The 22,456-nt window shown below is 39.4% G+C and overlaps 1 protein-coding gene across 2 annotated transcripts in view; it reads right to left on the reverse strand.

Annotated features, from left to right (window-relative positions):
• POU6F2 (POU class 6 homeobox 2) overlaps positions 1-22,456 on the reverse strand; it is a 412,986-nt gene that overhangs the window by 204,628 nt on the left and 185,902 nt on the right. For both annotated transcript variants that reach the window (XM_004582361.2, XM_036493686.2), the window contains 2 exons: positions 18,569-18,660; positions 14,224-14,452 (listed from right to left, as the gene is read on the reverse strand). In XM_004582361.2, coding sequence (XP_004582418.2) covers positions 14,224-14,452; positions 18,569-18,660 — 321 coding nt within the window. The remainder of the gene's footprint in view (positions 1-14,223; positions 14,453-18,568; positions 18,661-22,456) is intronic.

A 22,456-nucleotide genomic window follows, 5' to 3' on the forward strand; every position in this document is an offset into this window, starting at 1 on the left:
TTGAGTGATTCCTCCTGTGCAGTCTTATTGGGTTATTTTAAATTTTGGCACCATTTCTAAAAGCAATTAAGAAATATCAGGGCAAGTCAATAGGTAATTGTTTCATCAGAAATTTTCTTCAACCACAAGGAGATATCACTTCACCCCCATTACGATGGCTATTATTAATTAACAAACACAAAAACCTAAAAAAAATCAAAGAATAGCTAAGGGTTGTTAAGGATGTGGAGAAGCTGAAATCTACTGTTGACAGGAGTAATAAAATGGTGTATCAGCAGAGGGTAACAGTGCAGCAACTCCTCAAGAAATCAGACAACATTATCATAGAATCTAGTATTCTACTTCTGAGGACATGCCTGACAGAAATGAAGCAGGGACATTTTGTTTGCAACTGTGTTGTTCACAGCCATCAAAAGTAATTGCAACTCAGTGTCCAGTAACAGATAAATGACTAAAATGTGATATCCACATACACTAGAATGTTATTTGGCCTTAACTATTCTGACAACCTGTTGTGTATCTGTACCTTGAAAATACTATATTAGATGAACTAAGCCAATCCCCAAAGGACACACACTGTATGATTTCACCTAGGATGGTCAAATTTGTGGAGAGAGAACGAGTACCATGCCAGTTGCCAGAGATCCAAGGTGGGAGGGTGGGCAGCAACATTTTTTCAGGGGTGTATTATTTCAGTTGGGAAGGTGAGAAAGTTCCAGAGATGGATGGTGGCAATGGTTGCACAAGAAGAAATGAACACTTACAAGTGCTTTAAAAATTTTATTACATATATCTTACCATAATTTAAAAAGAAGGAGAAAGTGAAGAAGAGAAATGGACCTGAGAGTGTCACTAAAGGGAAAAAAAAACCTACAATTTTACTTGAAATATTATTTTAAGATCCAGTATGACTGGATCCAATATGAATGAATTAAGAATATCCAAATAGCACATACAACATTACATCTAGATATGTCTGTGAGGTTGCATCTTGAAGAGATTGGTCTTTCATATGATTGGACACCATCCAATTGGCTGAAGGCTCAGACAGGACAAAAGGCAGAGAAAAATCTTATTTTCCTGTATTCTGAAACCAAGACACCCTTCTGCTTCTGCCCTCTGATTTCACAATTCTGGGTTCACTGGTCTTTAGACTTGTACTAACGACCCCATGGCCTCTTGAACCTTTGGTCTTGAATCAGGAATGATACCAATGGTATCCTTGGCTATGAGGTCCTTAGCTTTGAGCCATGCACCTGGTGTTCCTTGTCCTGCAGCTTGCAGACAGTATCACGGGACTTCTCAGCCTCCATATGTGCAAGAGCCAATTCTCTTCCTAGGGTATTTCTTCTGACCATCCATCTCTCTCTCTCTCTCTCTCTCTCTCTACCTACCTATCTCCCTCCCTCCTTCCCTCCCTCCCTCTTCTTTTCTCTTCTCTCTCTCTTCTACATGTCTTCAGTTTTGTCTCTCTAGAGAATCCCAACTAATAAACTGATCCAATATGGACATCTTTCCCATTCCTATTAGGTAGAAATATTTAAAAATCTATCAAAAATTATAAATACAAACATGGAAATCCCCAGGCATCGTATATCAAAAACAGCCCAGTGACTGATTCCCCTGGCCCACCAGCAGATGTGAATACTGGCCTGGCCTGCTTAGAGCTGTCAAGATACTGACATAGACACAGGACTAGGGATTTGGACACAGACATTGTGTGCTGTGTGAACTAAGCTCTTGGACTTTGAGAGCTGGTTTCCTGGTGAACAGGTATCAGACCAACCCATTTCCTCACCTTGGAATAACAGAGCTGTTCATCAAACATTCTTGCAAAGGAAGGGTGTGTGTGAGAATTTGTAATTCAGGTCCAACTAGTTCACAGTTTAGGTTCTACATTTATACTGTGTGCAGTGTTGACATCTCTAGGCTGACTGACTGTTTTTAGTGAAAGCTTCCGGGGATTTGGCGGGAACAGATGCAAAGCTTCCTATTAGCCAGTTACACTGCCTGAAAGGTTAAAAGATTTCATAGAAAAGCAAGTTCCACTTAATGGGAATTCCAAATAAAAAATTACAAATAATAAGAAAAACGCACAAGGAACTAATTCACCACTAAGAAGAGATGAGCAGCAATAATTAATTAACTGTACAAGTATTTATACTAAAAGACAGCCTGGAGGAGATTTGTAAAATGGTACTTTCAAAATGCTTAGAGAAATTAGAACAAATAAAACCAGTAAGAGAGGTGAGTCCAGCAAAATTCTGAAAATGAAAATATGGTCTTTGAAATGAAACACTTGAGGAAAACACTCCGAGCCCTTCATGCAAGGCTCAGAAAGCTCTGGATGCAGGACCTGCGATTCCTGGCACAGTGGTGACGAGGCCAGAACTTCACAGGCAGAATGAAAGCCAGGTGAACTTGCAAAGGCAGCCACATTACAGAGGCTGGACAATATTTATGAGGAACATGGGAGAAGATCATTGCTAAATCGTTGTTACTATTTGGCAAGAAAAATGAAAGCAGTGATTAGACTTTCGAAGGCAAATACATGTTCAAAATACAAGATTAATGAGCGAAAGAATAAAAATAGGTGCTTCACTTCTAATTCACAGTATATGAAGAAACAAATCTTAATAAATCCACCTGGATGAATGCAAGGAGAAAAATGGCTGGGAAAAGGAAGATTAAAAAACACACAATGAGTGAAATGCATCGAAATGCATCATTATCTACAGGCACCAATATGGACAAATCTCAAAAGCAAATGACATGAAGAAAATGCTAAGTATGAAAACATGTCCAAAATGTGCTAACAAATGAAATACTAAACCAAAATAATATTACATAGTTCATCTCTGGGTGGCAAAATTATGGACATTAAAAGAAGAGGGAAAGTATTTTTCAGAAGAGAAGTAATACCATAGAGTGACTATGGAGAATGCAATATTGTAGCTTATTTTAGTGTCATTTTTAAGATAAACAATATCTGCCTTTCCAATAAAAATAAATAAATCTTAAAAAAAAAACTAGCTGAGGCAAGTCATCCCCCTTGACATGCCCATATCCTGTTTAGAGTTGCAACTGCTCTGTTTCCCATTTAACTTCCTGCTGATGTGCATCCTGGAAGACAGAATATGGCTCAGTTACTTGAGTCCCCATCACCCACCTGAGAAATTTTGATGGAGGTCTGTGCTCAGCACTTGAACCAAGCCAACCCCTAGCTGTTGGGAACATCTGGGGGTTGAACGCTAAATCAGAGATCCGTGTCTGCCTGTCTGTCTCTCTGTGCCTTTCAAATAAAACTAAAATACAATTTTGAAAAATAGCCGAGCTCAGACATCAAATTGCCTTGTCTAGGTTCCATAGCCAGCAAGCACTTGGGCTGAGACTAAACTTGGCTGGTGTGATTAACAGCCCACTCTATTAACCACCATAGAGATAACCCGAGCACAGGGACTTCGTCCTCTTTTCATCCTCTCCTGTGGCCTCTTTTTCATAAGCAGAATCCTTCAAGTCTTATCCTTATGAGGCAGTTGGGTTTTCAGTCAGATAACTGCCTTGTCTGCATCCAGTGTTTATCCGAGTGCATCTCTCCATTGTCTAATTCTTGTCAAAGTGGAAAGTGCAATCTCATCAAAGGGGCTGGAAAGTGCAATCTCATGGTTCCTCTGACCCAATCACTTCAAAATGGGGGGGGGGGAATACATGCACGAAAGCAGCAACTCACAAAAGAAAGAAAAAAGTGGATTCAATTCAGGTATTGCCATTGTAGACACATTTGTCTCTATCCATTATTCAACTATTTGACAAACTTCTATTTCCATCCTCTCGGTAAAAGTGTCCTTGTTGGGGGAAGGTGTGCACCTTTCACGATTTCCTAATAAACTAGAAGTGAGTAACAATGTGAAATCAAAAGAAATAAAACTCGAGTTGCTGTTGCTGCTGGGGCTGCCTTTTGAATGTGGCTTATACAATATTTCATCTGTGCTGACACCTTTCACTCTCAATTATTTGGCTGCTGTCAAAACAAATCAATCAAATTACAGCATTGTGTCTTCATGCTACCATTTCATTGTAAGTTAGCAGCATTAGCTTCGAGATATATGGAAGTATAAATTTTATCTCTATTATTTATTTAATGTAACTTTCTCCCATGTGAGTTATTTTCCAAACACAGCAAACTCAAATTATCTTATGTCAAATGTTGAATATATATATATATATATATACATATATATATTGCCAAGAATTTCTAATAAAATGGTACACGAGGGAACTGAGTTGCATAAAAATGTGCTAATGGACCTGTATATTTGTGCTAATCATAAGCCAGTGACAAATAGAGAACTGTTTTTCTTTTCTCCTAATTTTGGCTACATCCTTGATGAGCACAGTTGATTAACATAATTTTGGAGGCAATGTTACTGAACCCAAGGAAAATTACCAACATGGAAAGCATGTTTGTAATGAATTTTGCTCATAAAATACCATTTCAGAAAAGCACAAAACTATATTTTATAATATTATTTAAATTAGAGCTTTTATAAAACAGATAACTTCCTGTACAAGTATCAATGCCAAACATAATACCATGTTTTCCATTGCTCTATTAGACTATAAAATCCATGACCAAAAGGTTGTTAAAAAAAAGAGGAGAAAAAGGACTTGACTGTTTTCATTTCATCTTTAAAAGCTATAACTACCTTTTATCAAATGACAGATTTAAATCAATTGATGTGTTTTCAGCAAAAGAGCAAACACTATAGATGTTTTTATGTACAGTTCTTAAAATAGCTTCTTTACACATGGAAATGTGGCATGTCCTTAGAAGATTAAAAAGCAAACTCACATATTTCCCTTGTTGCACTCTAGCTTTATAAGGAATAAACAATAACTGCAATTTGAATGGTCGACTGTGTGTGCCCATGGAAAAGAATCCAAATAGAATTAGAGGCATTTTGGCATAGCCAGGTGCAAAATGATGGGAAAGTTTGGAAGTTTTCCCAAGCCTCTGATCTACCTGCCTCTTTCTCACCCAAAACTTTAATTTTGTGGTTCCTTCCCTCACCCCTTGTTCTTCAAAAATCTCTTTCCTGGTTTCAGCCACATGTGTTGATGGTTTTCTTTTTTTAATAGTAGCAACTCTTAACACAAATCCCATTTTTGTTCCAGTTGCAAGCATTTCCAGCTGATGAATGGTGTATGAATGATGTATCTCTAGATAATCCACTGGATACAAATCAAGTCAACTGAATGAATGGCCTGCCCTTTCTTTGCTCTTAGCCCTTCACATTTAAACCATCAACAAGTCTTCCCAAACCCACCTAAATGAGTCCTCAGCTTTCCTCACTGTCATCAGAACCATTTTTTCCCCCTGTATTACAGCCACAGCCTTCTGACTGGACTTCAAAGACACCACAGTGCTTGGCACAGGGGAGGTTAAGTACTTGTGAAATGCAGCAACCAATCTTTGAGAACAGTTGCTGGGAGGACATGAAGGTTAGTTCAACTTCTGTCTGGAGGGAACTGAAAATAATAACTGTGACCTCTTGCTGGGAATCTTTCCTGCAAGAATTACACATGTAAGATTTGATTTTCCTGAGAACATCAGGTTTCCATTTTCTAGATATGCACAGTGGGTAAGATAGGAATGTGGGACCATTTTCCATTTCTTTTCTACTCCTGTATCAACACCTTCCTCAGAGAAAATCTATTCTAGATCTAGAGGAAAGATGAGCAAATAATCCCAGTTCATTTTCCATCCTTGGTGACAGGGTGGGATTAAGACCCTTCTCAAACATACACTTTCCATTTTTTTGTGCGGACATCAGTGTTACTCTAGTGGTTACCATCTTGGAAAGAGACTACTGTTTTGCCAACTCTGATGTCTAGCTTGGAATCTAATCCACTTTGCACATCATGGTGTAGACACATTACTAGATGCAATCCAAAGCACTGATGGATTTATAGCCTTATTATGTGCAAACTTGGGATCACATTACTTTCCTGCCTTTTGCTTTGAAAATAAATGCCTTGGCTTTGCTTTGACATTTATGTGGCAGCTGGAAACCATTATCCGTTGACAATGCTTTATTCTGTTGACAGTATCTCTTAAATACGCAGTATACTAGTCATCCTCCTCATTCATGTGCTTCCAGTTTAATCCCTGCTCCAGTGCCTCAGTGACACCTGCTTCGAGGATAATGTACTTCAGAACGGGCTCTTCAAGTATTTTAAATGAAGTCTGAAGCCTCAGAGATACAGAGGTTTGAAAACTGCCAAAGTAAGACATATTGCCACTACTTTTCCTAACTTCTTTATGGTGGATTTGGTATTGTTGTGTGTTGTGACATGTGAGCTCTTTAGAATCACCCTGGAAATATGACTGTATTCACTAGGTATTTTTCATACTGGACTTGCTGACAACAAGCCATGTATCAGTGCATGCCAAAAGCCAATCTTGTCTTCCCATTCCCATGGCAGGAATTGCGTTGACTTTTCATGTGCATGGTATTAGATCTCTGCCCTCCTGTTCATCAGAACTCTAGGGATGCGACTTCCTGAATGTCTTTATTTCTGAACACACATAAATTACAAATTGATTCGGTGGCCATCTAGTTGTTTTCTTCAAGAATGTTGCTAGAGTGTTTGGAATCTATTTCTATTCTCACCCACCCATACCTCAGCAACAATAGAATCTTCCATCCATCCAAAGAGTATTTGAAGGTAAGCTGGTTAATGTTAATTATTTCTCATAGTGAATGCATAGAATTGATGTGGGGTTGCATTAATTTTAATGTAAGAATACATTTTCCACTATGACATACTTCTTAAAAAATGTGATGAATAGGCTGGGCCCAGTGTGCCCTAGTGGCTAAAGTCCTCACCTTGCATGTACCAGGATCCCATACGAGCACTGGTTAATACTCTGGCTGCTCCACTTGCCATCCAGCTCCCTGCTTGTGGCCTAAGAAAGCAGTGGAGGATGGTCAAAGGCTTGGAACCATGCACCTATATGGGAGACCCAGAGCAGCTCCTGGCTCCTGGCTCTGGATCGGCTCACCTCCAGGTGTTTTGGCCACTTGGGGTGTGAACCAGCAGATAGAAGATCTTTTTGTTTCTCCTCTCTCTACCTCTGACTTTCCAATAGCAAAAAAAAAAAAATCTTTAAAAAATGGTGGTGATTAAGTCAAAATAGACCTAACCATCATAATATTAGTAATGATGCTTTGGATTGGACTCTCTGCTTCATGAGCTTCTTCTGCCTTCTCTTCAGAATTATTCCTCTTCCTCCCTCAGACACTGGCAGCAGTCATGGTCAGGTGACTCACCTCACCAATAGAATTCAGCGAAAATGATGTGTAAGGCTCCTGAGCTCCATATTTGGGAGCCTTCATGATTCTGCCATTCCCCGTTCCCTTGCAATAAGAAAGTCTTACAGACAGCCAGAAGCCAACAAGGGCTGCTCCTTCATGCTGGATCAGAACTCAGTAGAAATGCAGCTAACATGTAACACAGAGTAAGCAAACATGTCTTTGTTGTTGAAGGACACTAAGAGTTTGTGATTGTTTGCTGTAGTAGCACAACCCAGTGAAAGCTAAACAATACAGACATTGTGTCCATCACCTTGTTCAGGGTTTCTGCATTGAGAACCTGCATGATTAGCTGATTTCAGCATCTAGGACTTCCCCTGAGACATTCTTCCCCCAGCCATTGCACAGGTTAGTCTTTTGCCTCCTTTAGATTTCTGGGCAGTGTACAAACCCTGATGGATTACCCTACAGAAAATATATCATGTTCCCTTTTCTCACCATTCAACACCTTCATGTTCCCTTCCCTCACCCTTCAACACCTCCACTTGTCCTAGTCCCCACCAGTGGATGAATGTCAATGCATTGTCACGTGTTTATTTCTATATCTCAAATTTACATTGCACCTTAGCATTCTATGAAATATCAATGAACATTGGCTGGGTAAATGAATAAACTTCATGACAGCAAATTGCAAATTTGTTTCTTGTCAAACTGGCGTAGACTCTTATTTGATAATTAAAACTATCTAACTTGATACACTGTTTTGACTTGTTTTATGCTCCCAAACATTACTTTTGTGTATCTTTCAATGATAAGAAGTTATTTCTTATATTGCAAGCTACTTCAAATCCACAAAAATATCACAGGATAATTATGTTATTTTTAAGTATGTTTATCTGTAATATACCACTCTCATACATAACAAGGGACTATACTGTCCTCCAACTGATAAGTTTCCTTCTTCTCATGTCTTCTCTACATTGATCATTCTCTTATTTTTCTATACTTGGCTAACTCCTATTCTTCCTTCCTTTCATCCATGCATCCTTCCACCCATCCTCACACACATTAAGAGCAAACCAGACACTGTTTTGGTTCTTGGGCAATATCACTGAACCAAATAAAGATTCCTGCTACAGAGCTTCCACCCTAAGTGCATAGTTTGATGTCAATAGTACCATCTCTGTGTTATACACAGAGATCTCTTCTAACAGCATCATGTTGGTGACGCTGCCTGAGATGGCTTCGGCAGGCATCACTCAAAATCCTTATAAAAACAGAAAAGAGAAAGACTCATTTTAAAGCTTTTATGAAAGGTAATACGTTTTGGGCCCGGTGGCGTGGCCTAGCAGCTAAAGTTCTCGCCTTGAAAGCCCCGGGATCCCATATGGGCACCGGTTCTAATCCCGGCAGCTCCACTTCCCATCCAGCTCCCTGCTTGTGGCCTGGGAAAGCAGTCAAGGACGGCCCAATGCCTTGGGACCCTGCACCCGCGTGGGAGACCCGGAAGAGGTTCCAGGTTCCCGGCTTTGGATCGGCGCGCGCCAGCCTGTTGCAGCTCACTTGGGGAGTGAATCATCGGACGGAAGATCTTCCTCTCTGTCTCTCTCCTCTCTGTATATCCGGCTTTCCAATAATAATAATAAAATCTTAAAAAAAAGGAAAGGTAATACGTTTTAAGAAAAAAGGAGATTAAAAAGCAGAGGAGCTGGGCAGGGATTCTGAGCATGGAGATTTTGCAGCAGGTGGGAAACTGCCCCTTCCTGGGGTCAGGTAGAGAGGAGAGTGTGCTTATCAGCCTTGGAGTGGCGGTATCCTCCCAAAACACCAGGAGCTCAGTGTGCTTTCACACTAAAGCTGAATGACTTGAAAAAATGGAGGGAATGGTAAGGAAGCACAACAGAACTCAAGGTGTACATCACAAACAACTCTTTGGCTCATGGGACTAATTGAAAACCAAAAGACTGAAGTATTGTTTTCTCAAGAAGCCACACATCTGTAACTGTTGGAAACTTGAAGCCACCAAGCTTCTATAAGCCAGAGGTGAACAAAGAAACTCCCCCAAGGCAAAGCTTGTTCCTCAACTTCATCAGTTGTGCCAAGGAAGATAATGGATGGGGGAAAGAAGTCTCTCAGAGATATCGAAGGGCAAGAACAATGATCAAAAATATTGCCTCAGCTAGGCCCCATTGAGGAAATTCTCACAGCACAACGCAGAGCACCTCTAGGAGTCTACCTCTGGGGACATTGGAAGGCTGTGATATAAACAGAGATGGAACTTTCTTTGGTAACTGAAGGAAAGGAACTATTGATAAATACAATAGGGATGAACTCCAAAACCTTCAGGTCCAGTGAGAAATGGCAAAGAGGCACATAAATTCACTTACACAACGTTCTAGAATAGTAAAACTGATTAATACTTTCAGAAACCTTGGTTAGACAGAGACTAGCTGCCAAGGGATAGGAAGGAACCTTTGGGGTACAAGTGAATATTTTAACATACATGGGGCCATAGATGGGGCTGCTTGAGGGTATATAATTATCCATACTCTTCGAGTCCAGTTCCCAAGGTCCATGCTTTCTCTTGTATATAAACGACATCCTAGCAAAAATAATACCACATGTAAAAAGGAAAAGTAATATAACTTGCATATGAAATTGCTAAACCATCTACACATATTTTATCATATGCAGTCTTTAATTCGGGGAGTAAAAGAAAAAAGGGCAGGTTTTCTGCCAGAGCTAAGAGCAGGAAAGCCATCTTTTTTTTTAAACTTGTCTTGAACCTAATTGCTTTTCCATGTTCAGGTTAAGCGGTATTCTCTAATGTATTTTTGGTCATTAATTTAAATGTTATGCTTGACTTAACTGGAATGTTCTCTCTTTGATATAAATCTCTGGTGGAGCACGTTTATATTCTCCATTTCTGTTGCCTACACTGATTAGTGGGTCATTCTGGCTTGTGTGAGAACAAGTCACTATCCTGACTTATCTGTTCCTTAAAGTACACTCATCTTTGCTGCCTCATTAACCCCTTTGCTGCTTGTTGTCGCACACATCTAGGCTGTGTGCATTTACTTTTTCTGCTTGTTTCAGAGAAAGCGAAAGATTTCATGCACTTAGATGACTTCAATAAGTGGGACTTCATTTTGCCACATTCTTAGTTGTCACCACCCTGGGACCACTGCATATTACACATTTATTTAGTACGACCATCTGTGCTCCACAACAGTAACCAAAATGGAAGACACTGAGTTTTAAAGGTATATATGAAGTATGTGACAGAGCAATTGTACTCATTTTTAGATTTTCCAGGTGGGGTCTCATTTGTGGACAACTGAACCACAGCTCTGTGAGCAAAGGACACAGAGATGGTTGGGTCAGTAGTAGGAGATGGTGTAACATAACAGAGGCAACACAGAAGACAACATGAAACTTAACCCATTCCATTAAGATATTGACTACGTATTAGTTGAAAGCTATGGATAGAATGTATCTGGGCTTGAAACCTATTCAGAAATTCTAGCTATTTGCTTCAAAGCGGTCAGCACCTCAAACCCACCACTACTGGCATCTTCTGAGCTCAAGGTTTGTCTCATTCTCAATCTGTGCCCTTGGACGGCACCGCGACTCATACAGTTCCTTGTGGTCAGGCTGATACACAATCTTCCATCCTCATCACCGCTTCAGCTGCTGAGAAAGGTCTAGCAGATTGCCTAAGCATGTTGGTCCAGGTTCCACATAATTCTGGATTCCCTTATCACCCACATTATAGAAGATTAGACAGTCATGAACTTCAACATGGAGCAGTCAAATATCAAACTCCAGCCTACCAGTGATCCTAAAGCAAAAATATTAATACACATGTGTACATCCTCTAAAACCCTGAGATTTCCTCCCTGTGACTTGATAGGGCCTATACAAACTGTTAGTCATTTTAGTAAAAATGGAATAATCAACAACTTTCTGAATTCCAAATGATTAAAGAACTGATAGCAATTTTTTGTTCCTAGAGGATTTGTAGCTTTAAAGCTATAAGAACTGACAGGCTGGGTGGGCTGGGTGGGAAGACTGGATAACAGAGACAATTTCATTTGACCAAGTTGTTTCATTAATCAAAGTTTAAGGTGTCACTCCAAGGAAGTAAACTCTGTAGCACTACAGGTATCCTGGGAACAGGCCTTCCATTGGATGAGGTATGCGACTGAAATCCTTCAACCTAAACTGACCAATCAGGCCCTACATTGGACTGGGTGTGTGACACCTAAATCCTTCCCCCTTTGCGCTGACCAACCACATTCATAACATAAAGTCACTGAGGAGATGGAGTGTCAATTGTAGAAGGGCATTCTTTCTAGTCATTTCAAGACTCTGAAAAGCCTTGGACTAAGGTACAGGGATGGACTGCAGAATGGGGGAGCAGCCTTCCCCTGGACTGCTGAGGTGTAAATGTATGTAAATGATTCCTCTTGAGACATCACTAGCCCATTTACAAAACTGCCATCCTTGAGAGGAAATGAGAATGGAGAACAGCTAGTACCGCTACAGATAATTTTGTTGCCTCCCAGTTGCCTACCAGCCATCATAAGAGTCCCATCATAGTTTGTGACATAGCTTGAAAAGCCAAGCAATCCATAGATGGTGGCTAATAATGATGTAGGGTGTAGTAGGTTGCCAACAGCCAGTGAGATCCACCTTGCAGTGGCTGTGGTGCACAGACCACAAGGGAACTGCTGGTATTGTCCTTTAGCTGGTAGTGATTGACTATCTGCTTCAGTATTTGACACTTCCAAATTCCCATCATTATATCCTTTTAACATCTCACAGTGCAAACTCACTCCCTATCTAGCATCTCTGGGAATTTCCTGATTTTAACTCTAAAGGGTCCATGTCCTTGAGGATGTTGCCAGTCTCCAAAAAGAAGAATGTTCAATTCCTTACTTTGCAGTTTAGTGAGGTCAGGGTGGTGAAGAATTTAATTATTAGAGGAATTAACATGGAGGAAGATAGGAAAGGAATAGGAAAGCCCCAAGAAACGAGACAGTGAAATTTTCCTGTTCCCTGACAGTAAGGTGACCATCAGGATTCACTTTTAAAATATCTTTAGAGAAGTTGTTGAGGGTGTGGCTTCATGCTAGGATGAATTAGGAAGCTTTTCCTGAAAAGAGTTAATTTACATCTGGAACATGTTATATTTTAATAATCTTGACATTGACATCTCAAAGACGCAGACCAAAGTGTAAATACCTGTGTTTGTGTAGTAGAAGGAAGCTTGAATATCATCTCCAAACATTTCTGAAGTAGACTCTGATAGAGAAATTATGTCAGAAACCCCAAGAGGTAGAAAGCTATCACTTTTATTGTCCTCAGTCAACTAGGCCACACAACTTGGAATTCACTTTCTGAAACAAAACCCCAAAAGAACCAGATTCCAAAGTATAAGCTAGCCTTAAATGTGATACTCAACCACAAGAACAACAACAGTGGAAGAAGTCTGCCTTGATCATTCCTGTGAGCTTCCAGAAAAACAGGCTCTATGATTTTAAGTAAACCAAGTTATAATAACAATATAAGAAACCCAGTTGTTTTGACTCTGACTTTGGTGTGCACCTAAACCAAGCAGGATTGATGCATGACTGAGGAGCTCGGTGAGCTTATGTTTATTTATAATATTCAATATTCCCATAAGCACAAATGTTCCAAATGGAAGGTTGCGTTTTGATAATGCCTATTTCTTCATTAAGATTTCATCATCTACCTACATTAAAAAGCCTCTCCCTACACTTTGTTGCTTCAGCTTTCACCTTGTGTATTCCTGCTTTATTTGCTTAATCTTGAGTTCCTGACTTTCGAGGCATCCTCAAATTTGAAACAAGCAAAGTTTGTGCATTAGCGTATCCTAGGCATGCATGATTTATGAATGGCAGGCTTCTTGGCACAATTTAATGGCGTAAGAGCAAGACTTTGTTTTAAACATTAAAATGAAAGTTAAGAAGTGACAACAATGGGTGGGATAGAACATAGTCCATGAAAAGTTCAGGTCGAGGATTACTTACAAACTTTCTTACTCTCCGGACTCTAAGAAGCTAACAAGTTACTTGGAGCCCTGATATTTGACCAATTAAAATATGGTCAGTTACTTGATAATTTGCCCAGATAAACTCTCATTTTGGAAAAAAATTTAATTAACATTTATCTTAATGATAATTTTTTTACTTAGTCCAAAGAAAATTTCTTTCCTAACAGGCATCCATTCATATCCATACCATTTTCCTCTATCATAATTCTTCCTCTGATGGTATTCTGCTAATCAATCCAGCTGTCAGTGGTACCGTAACTTTTAAAGAGAAGTTAAAGCCTCCAGAATCTCAAGAGTATCCTTCTTGAGTAAAATGAGATCCATTCCAGTTTACACCCCTGAAATCAAGTCCTGATACACAATACTCTTTTTCATTATCAAAGAGGAGCTCAAACACATAATAATTAAAATATCTGCAAGTAAGCAATGTAATCATCCATTATTCCACACAATGTCTTGGTTTTGAGATATTCCAGCCACTTGTCACACAAATAAGTAACATCTTTTGATAGAGTACAGTGTAAGTCTAATCTTTCTTTGCAGATGGCTAAACTAAAGAACTCGACTACAGTTCTTCCTGTGGTGTCTGACAATTGCTCATAACTGCTACCAAAAATCCCAAAAGGTTCTGAGTTACCAATGTTGAGAAATGCAAACTGATGAAATCCAGGGCTTCAGCAAGCAGAGGATTCATAGACAACTAGAAACTGCTTCCTACACACAAACCACTGGCATCTTACATAGTAGAAGCATTCGTGGCACTATTATGGTCTAAACCAAAAAACACTGGCAGTGGTCACAGCATGGTGCAGCACACAAATGGGTTACCTTGTAGATTTTGCAATGGCAGTGTCATGATGCCTCCAGCTGCAGCAGCGGCTACCAGCCCTTGGATGTTGGTGAGATTCGCTGTCGGTAGAGTGAGAACCAGTCCTTGCTGACCTCCTAGCTGTCCAGCCATGTTGAAGGGGATGAGGATGGGCTGGTTGAGGGTTGGGGGCCCTGCTGGCATCACGCCTGCAACAGCAGAGGCCAATTGCTGCGCTGTCAGAAGTGGCTGTAACAAAACGGAGGCACATAGCTCACTTTCAGTAGACTTTTAAAATGCTTTTCCACCGCTGAAGTAGGACCTGATAGCTTTACAAGAATAGCAGAGGAAAATATTTTATCTCAGAAAATAAAAAAAAGGACTGGTAGAAAAAAGGTTTCTTTTTTTAAAGATTTATTTGTCACTCATGTGTTGGTTACTCAGTGGTGCCTTTTTTCATGGTGCTGTAATTTTTTGTTGATGCTGTATGTGTTGTGGCTGTTTTAACTCATACCAGTTGTTGATCTTGTTTCATGGCTTCTCAGTTATGGATATGTATACTGATGGAGTAGTGGGGTCTATCATATATAGATGTGGGGGTATAATGCAACATGCATCCCTGCTTCCAGACGAAAGATGGATTCCCAATGAAAGTGTTGGACATGTGTAGACAAAGGGATGCTGGACTGACATTGTCTGTACCAACAATGTTGAGGTACACTTAAATAAGACTGATAGAATTATGATTCCTTATTGTAAAAGGGGAAAATTGTAGTAAAATGGGGAAAATCTGTCGGAGGGGTGGGAGATTGGGGGGGGGGAAGAATCCTAGCCTATATGAAATTGTACCACATAATTCAAAATAAAAATATATTTTAAAAGATTTATTTATTTATTTGAAAACCAGATAAATATCCTCCCTAGCTGTTTCACTCTTCCACATGGCTGTGGTGGACAAAAATGGAACAAGCTGAAGCCGGAATGCATGAACTCAGTCTCCCATGTGGATGCCAGGGTCCCAAGTACTTGCTGCCTTTCTATTCATGTTAGTGAGGCGCTGGATTGGAAGCAGAACAACCAAACTCAAATCAGCATTGTAATACACATGCTGGTGTCAACCACAATGCAGGCCTGCTTAAATATCTTCGAAATTAATTTCCATTTGAATATTACATTTTCAATCAACTTTCACTTGCTCCTAGTCTCCTATACTTGAAACTTTGAGCTAATTCATTCTGTTTTTCCAGAAAGCACTCACAGGGATCAGTTAAACATTGGATTTCAAAACAGCAGTGAAATACTATTTTCAGCTATTAAATTAAAAAAAATAAAGTACTTAATAGTAGAAAATCCATATTATAATATTGTGCAACTTTATGGCTGGGGGGACAGTACTGGTGTAACCCTTTTGGAAAAACAGCTTAGAAATATATTCATGAGCTGCAAAACAGTCATCCCTATTGATTTACAGCATGCGCCAAGCATGTAGTTTAAAGGCAGAGTCCAAAGGATTAGATGCTAAATGCATGAAAATAGTTATTATACTTTAAACTGCATCAGTGTTGAAAAATAGTCTTACATTAAACTTGATGAGATATTGCATAAACATACATTACGACGTCCCCCTGCAAAAAAGGTGATTACTAATTAAATATGAATGCCTACTATTAAAATAGTAAAATTATAAATGCATAAAAGCAAGATCTAACGTGGAATATAGGGCCAGATTCATGGTGCAGAAAGTAATGTTGTTGCATGCAATGTTGGAGTACCAGGTGGATACTGGTTTTAAGTCCCAGCTGTACCACTTCTGAACCAGTCCCTGCTAAAGCACCTGGTGGGGTGGTGCCAGATGCCTCACACTTGGTGCCTGCCAAACAAGTGTAAGAGCCAGATGGGGTTCCTGACTGCTGACCTAAGCCTGGCCCAATCTTGGTCATTAGATGCACCAGGCAATGGAAGATCTCTGTCTCTCCTTCTTTCTGACTCTGCCTTTCAAATAAATAAGTAAAATGAAAGCATTTTTAGCTTAAAATTTTTATTACTATAATATTTTTTACCCAACTGATATGACAAGAAATGCATCGTTATGTCCTCGATTGGTCCAAAAGCCATTGTCGGACTTGGAATAGCAGCACCCGGCACTAGACTTGAGGCCACGTGTGTCCAACTAGGCTATGATTCCTGTCCTGGTTCGTATCCTGGCCAAATCAGATCCAAAAGGTCATTTGATCTTTGGAGGGGATCTATCCAGTACTTGCCTTGAAGCACTAACCACCCTTCCTGGATCTGTGTAGAACAAAAGCCCACATCAATTATTCTTCCAGAGGAACAAATACAAAATTCTTATCTGGGAGGTCTCAACTTTTTGTTCCTACTTTTTACTTGTTGAATATTATGGTGAGTAATTAAGCCCATGACTATGGAATGGATCAAAACTATGACTTTGTAAAAACTGAAGGAAAGAAAAAAGGAAGGAAGGAGAAGGGACTGAGAGGGATGGGGGAGTGAGAGATATATGGCTATCTTCTTGGTGGAACTAGAAAATACAGGAAATCTGTTCTCTCTATATTAATAAAAAATTATCAAGATTCTGTAAAAGAAAAATAAGCACAAGTGTGATGCAAAATGCAGTATCTACCAGGGAGGTACAATTCTAATGCTTCCACTGAGCTGCAGAGAAGTTTGAAGTCCAATATCTAGCATGTGTGGAGGTAAGAGATGGTGGTTGTTCAAGTTCAGGCAGGTTGTCCCTGTTTTATCCTTTTCTGCAATACCAGGAGCAGATGAGGGAAGTGGCTGCTTTGATTGAAGAATGAGGCGGGGGGTGGAGATGGCTGAATCCCCATTTTGGCTATCTCTGAAATGTCTCCTCCAGGTCTTGTCTGGAAGACTGTTGAGAGGCTCTAGGCTCTGCACAGCCTAATTTCAGAACTACTGCCCTAGCTTCTAATGTATCTAGGCCCTTCACATTGAGTAGTTCTGCTTCCCTTATAAAAAAAATACAGAGTCACTTTAAAGAGCAAAGTAAACATATTTTTGAAGTTAAAAAAGTAGAAACAAACCCTCAGTTCTAGGAGATGTCCCAGTGTGATATCACTGCCCCATAGTAATATGGTAAATAGCGAGGCAAATGGGCTCTCCTCAGACTGTACAAAAGGTCACAGAAGGGCAGTTCTTGGCCTGCAACGTTTTAAAAATCGGATTTGCAGGTTCAAAGTAGGCATGCCCTCTCCTGTGGGTGACAGTGCCACTGTCCTCACTTTCCTGGGTCTGTGACTCCTTACCTAATTTGGAGGCATTTGTGCACGTTGCTTGCTCCTTGTATGTTCACAGGCAGACGTGAGCAGGTGCACACATGCTCACACACACCCAGGCATGATGTGCCAAGAGAAATACTATAAAGGGGATGACACATCGAAGCCTGTGCCTAGCTTCCTGGTAAATGTCTAGGCTCTCCACACAGCCCTGCAGGTTTTGTGTCCAAACCAAGAAGTTAGCTGTGCTCTCAGAGGTGTGTGGGATTTAAGCCCATGGGGACACTTTGTGGCAACCTGACCAGTAACATCAAGAGCATCCCAAGATTGAAGCTTATGCTGAAAGTGCCTGACATACTGAAAGAGATCAACTTCCAGAAATAATGGTCAAAAGGAAGAGAAATGTCCAAGTCTCAGCTTTTCCTTCAAAAAAGTAGGGTGAAGTCCAAAGCTTCACACTAAACAGAGGTTAAAACCACAAAAAAGTTCAGCATTTTACAATTGTGTTCTATATCTCTATATAACCCACTCAAGGCTGCAAAAAAAGAAAAACTCAAATATTGGACTTTAAAAAATAATGAATGTATTTCTTTATTAATGCAAGAGCTATGTGTGATGTACAGTATTGTCAAACCCAATAAGCTGAACTTGCATTAAAATTGCATTAACTTTTTTATATTAAATCACATCTTGTATTTCAAAAATGGCTATAGTAAGGTTGAAATAACTTAATTTTCTTCATACTCTAGTCATTAAAGTTTTACTTTCTAGAAAACTGCCTGTTAACCCACAGCACAGCAGTGGTACTTCACCAAAAAATATGTATTTATATACGTGTGTCTCTGTGTGTATGTATACATATATACATATGTTCTTTCCAAATGATTAAAAGCAACATATCCTTTAGGAAGGGAGAGGCATTTATAAGCATATGTTTTCTTGATGTTGTTTAATAAATAATATAGGCCTATAGCTTCCCATACAAAAATTAATCACATTCTTTGCTCTGTTGGAGTTAATTGGATTTAACTCACTATTAATTATCTGATTATTTATCTGGTACAAGCACCCTATGCACAGCCTGATAGATCAGTTGAGATGTACTGACCTGTGGTCCAACAGGAAATGAGGGATGGGTCTGACCGGTCTGGTGTTGGTCAGGAGGGCCCGGCTCAGACAGGGCCGCGTTTCCTCTGGCCCCTGGAATTCAAAAGAGAAAGACTCCCTTAATATAAGTAAGACCCTGCCTGTGAATTGTACATGTATTTTCACAGAACCTTAAGGCGCAGATAACATGAGAGTGATTTATCAGTAGCTTCAGTGCAGGAATCACTTTGCCCCATTCAGGTTAGCCCAAGTCATTATAAGTTAGAAGCCTAGAACAGTACACACCCATGAGCTTGGTGTTCACTGGCATATCTAATGTGTGGGGGTCACAGACTTAGGAATCAACAACCAATCCAACAATCTAAGGACAAACAGTAGTTCCTCTTGGATATGACCAAGTCTGTTCGTTAGATCCCCTAACATTTCCTCCCCAATCACTTTCATTTTCTATTCCTTTCTTCATTCACCTTACAGACACCGAATCTTAGGAACATGAAACAATAACAGCCTCCTCTCTTAATTTCATCTTATACTAGACCAGAAGGAATATTGATCTTTTTCAGCAAGTTTCCTGGATGTTAACTGAACTAGTAAGAATTGCACCCTAATGCCAGCAATCTCCACTACACTAAGCAGATACGGGTTCCTTCCTCTGCTGGAATCCATCGGACAAGGGATGAAACAGACGTCTCACCACCATAGTAACTCAAACTCTTCAAACACTATTGTGTGTGTCTGTGCTTATTTTTATGTACTTGATTCCAGAAATGACAGTGGCAGAAACCATAAACTCATGAACCAGTAGAGTAGCAGCAATTCTGGAAGGTTGGGAGCTTCTGCTTTCTTGGAACTTTCTCATGGGGTGGGTGAAATCCAATTCCAAATGAGTTTAACAAGATCCTCTTTCCTGATGTTTGTCCCATGAATAGCAAGTGGAAGACAATTCAAATACTCTTCACTGGAATGCCATGAATGATACACACACAAAGATATGATTCTGCCACAGTTATAAATTTTAAAGAAGGTATTATTGGCTCATTTAAAACAAATTCTTCTATATAGCCTCCAAAGGGACAGACTTATAAATAATGGAAATGTGGAAAAAATGCTTCAGCACATTAAGCTACAAATAAAATTGACTGCTACATATTATTCAATTGACTTCTATCTCCACAGTGATGTGTCAATCATAACTGCATTTTATAATAGTATTAAGCAATGAACGTGCAAAGCCATTATGCAGAAATCTGAAAATCTGATTAATTTGTAATATTTTTTGGCGCAGAAAGTCGGGAATGGACATTGCTTGGGGAATACTTACAAGCATTCTATTGAAATTTCTAAATTGATTTGGAATGAACTAATAAAAACACAGACTTGCTGACATTTTATAAAGTGAATTCTGTCAAAATATGTTTGGCATTTTAATGATCGCTGTCATTTAATAACAAGGGGAAGATGACCTCTCACAAGATGCCAACAATTTCCCTGTAATGCGTAGAAGACCTTTCTGCTAAATTTTTTATATGCGATTTACTTATGCTCAGAAAGGCATTTTCAGCTGGGAGGTGTCTTGCACAGTGCGCCTCTCAGAGCTCCAATCTTTCATATCTGGGTCCTATTTGGTTGTAAAATCCTCAGTAGAGCTTTATGGACTTGGAAGTGTTCCCTACTTCCCAGAATCATGACTGGCCAAAATACTCATTCAGTAATTTCTCAGATAATCTGTTTGCTTCTCTATACCTCCCAAAGGTGTCAAGAGAATTTTACAACACAGAGAAAAGCAGAAAAGCCCTTTGAATCAATGAAACAATTAAAATTTTCTCTCTTTAGAAATCTCTATGCTTTTCAACGGCATTCTGTCTCTGACTCTTGGCATGTGCTGGACCCACGTTCTGGCTTGGTTCCTAATGCATGGCACTGGAGTGTCAGGTTTAGTAACATGCAGGCACTTTGTCAACAACACTATGTATGTTGTCCCTGCGACTTTTCGCAGATTACATTTTCTTACATTTATTCTTGGTCGCTTTAGAGGCCCTCACTGGGGCTCAGAGACTGGTTTATTTGGAAAAGTCATGTTCAAGGCAGTCCAGGGCAATTCCACACAATTTCACGTGTAAAATGAAGTCTTACACAGGCTCTAGAGGAGATTATGTCTACTCTCCGACCCTGAATCAAAAAGTAATGTTTCTTCCTAATGTACATCTCCATCTCCCCCCACACATATACATCACACTTAGCCTCAGAGAACCATGAACTGATCTGTTTGGTTGGAAGGTGGCTGCCCTATCAGGGCCTTCCTCAGAGCCAGAAGGGGAGTCCAGCAGGCAGAATGAATAACTGACATCAGTTAAAGGCTACAGAGAGACTTGAGGCAATACTTAGCCATATGCTAGCAAATCATTTGAAGGTAGATGGTTATTTCCATGGCTACTGGTAGGAAAGCACACACACAAGTGCATTGGGTGGGTCCCTTACCACCAAGAGCCTGGGAAATACATTCTGTTTCTGGACACCAAGGAATTCTAGCAAAGCTCTTTGGTCCATTTTGTAGTCAGCAGCCTGTTTAGTGTGTAGTAGACAGCATCTATGAGCATCGCAGGCCAGGAGCTGTGTAGGCATTTTATTCATATCTTTTGAATACGCACTTAGAAAAAAAAAACAGAAGTTAGCCCTGTGATGCAGCAGTAGCATAATTCCTTTAAGAGCAATGTTGGCATTCACTTGACTCTGTCATTTAACATCCACCCTGAAAATGTCTTTAAATTATTAGCTGCTTGGCAAATTCAACCTCAGTTCCAATTTAGATATTATAAGCAGTTTGCTCTAAGGGTAAGAAGCAGGCACTCTTCTGTTTGTTTCTACCAGTTAATTAAATACATGATAAGCGAGCTTGTTTTTCAATGTCTTTATGTACAACCATTCTCTTACGAAAGTCAGGGATAGTAACAGTACCTCCCTCACAGTGTTGCTGTGGTGAAGATTAAATGAGATAACATAGACAGAAATGTCTTGAACCAGTAACTTCTTGCCCTTTAAGTACCATTTGTTTTGATTATTACAATAAGATCTTATTTGTATTTCAACAAATATTTAATTTGTCCATAACATTCAAGCCAAATCACTCCAGGAAGTGTATTCCTCAGTCTCATACACACCAATATAGCTGGCCACTGTGCACTCATCCTAAATATAAGCTGTGTATCCACCATTAATGAATGTTTGGAACTAAATTGCAACTTTGACAGTCTACAGGATAAGATGACCACAAATTCAGTTTTCTTTTTAAAAAAATCTATGTAATTATGGCATATATTTGACTTTTAGTCCTTTTTAAAAGAATGTTTGATTTCTTGATCTATATTTAAACCAAATTTTTACTTATAAAAACCAAATTTCAAGTATTTTTTATATAGGTTTAAGATGCCCTTCATCTTTCCCTCCCTCCTATTACTTTTAACAATGACATACTTTTAATTTTCTTTATAATCAAGATTAACCTTCCACTAAATATTCAATAAGTAAGAAAAAAAAGCACTGCTTCTCAAAAGTTTAGACAAGGCTGTAATAACCAAATCTCAAGATGTCAATTTTGCTTATATACATTACATTTTTACACTTTATTAGTTACCAAAAATTAAGGAAAACATATGATATTTGCCTTTTAGGGACTGGCTTTTTTCACTAATCACTGTGTTCTTTTGTTGTATCTATTTTGATGTGAAAGACAATTTCATTCCTGTTTATGGCTAAGTAATACTTATCAGTTACATTTTCTCTATCAATGGGAAATTGGTTCCGAGATTCAATACAGATACCCAAATCCTCAGATGATCAAGTCCCTTATATTAAATGGTTTAGTATTTGCATAAAAGCTATTTACATATTC

Source organism: Ochotona princeps, chromosome 20 (genome assembly GCF_030435755.1).
Source record: "Ochotona princeps isolate mOchPri1 chromosome 20, mOchPri1.hap1, whole genome shotgun sequence".
NCBI lineage: Eukaryota > Metazoa > Chordata > Mammalia > Lagomorpha > Ochotonidae > Ochotona > Ochotona princeps.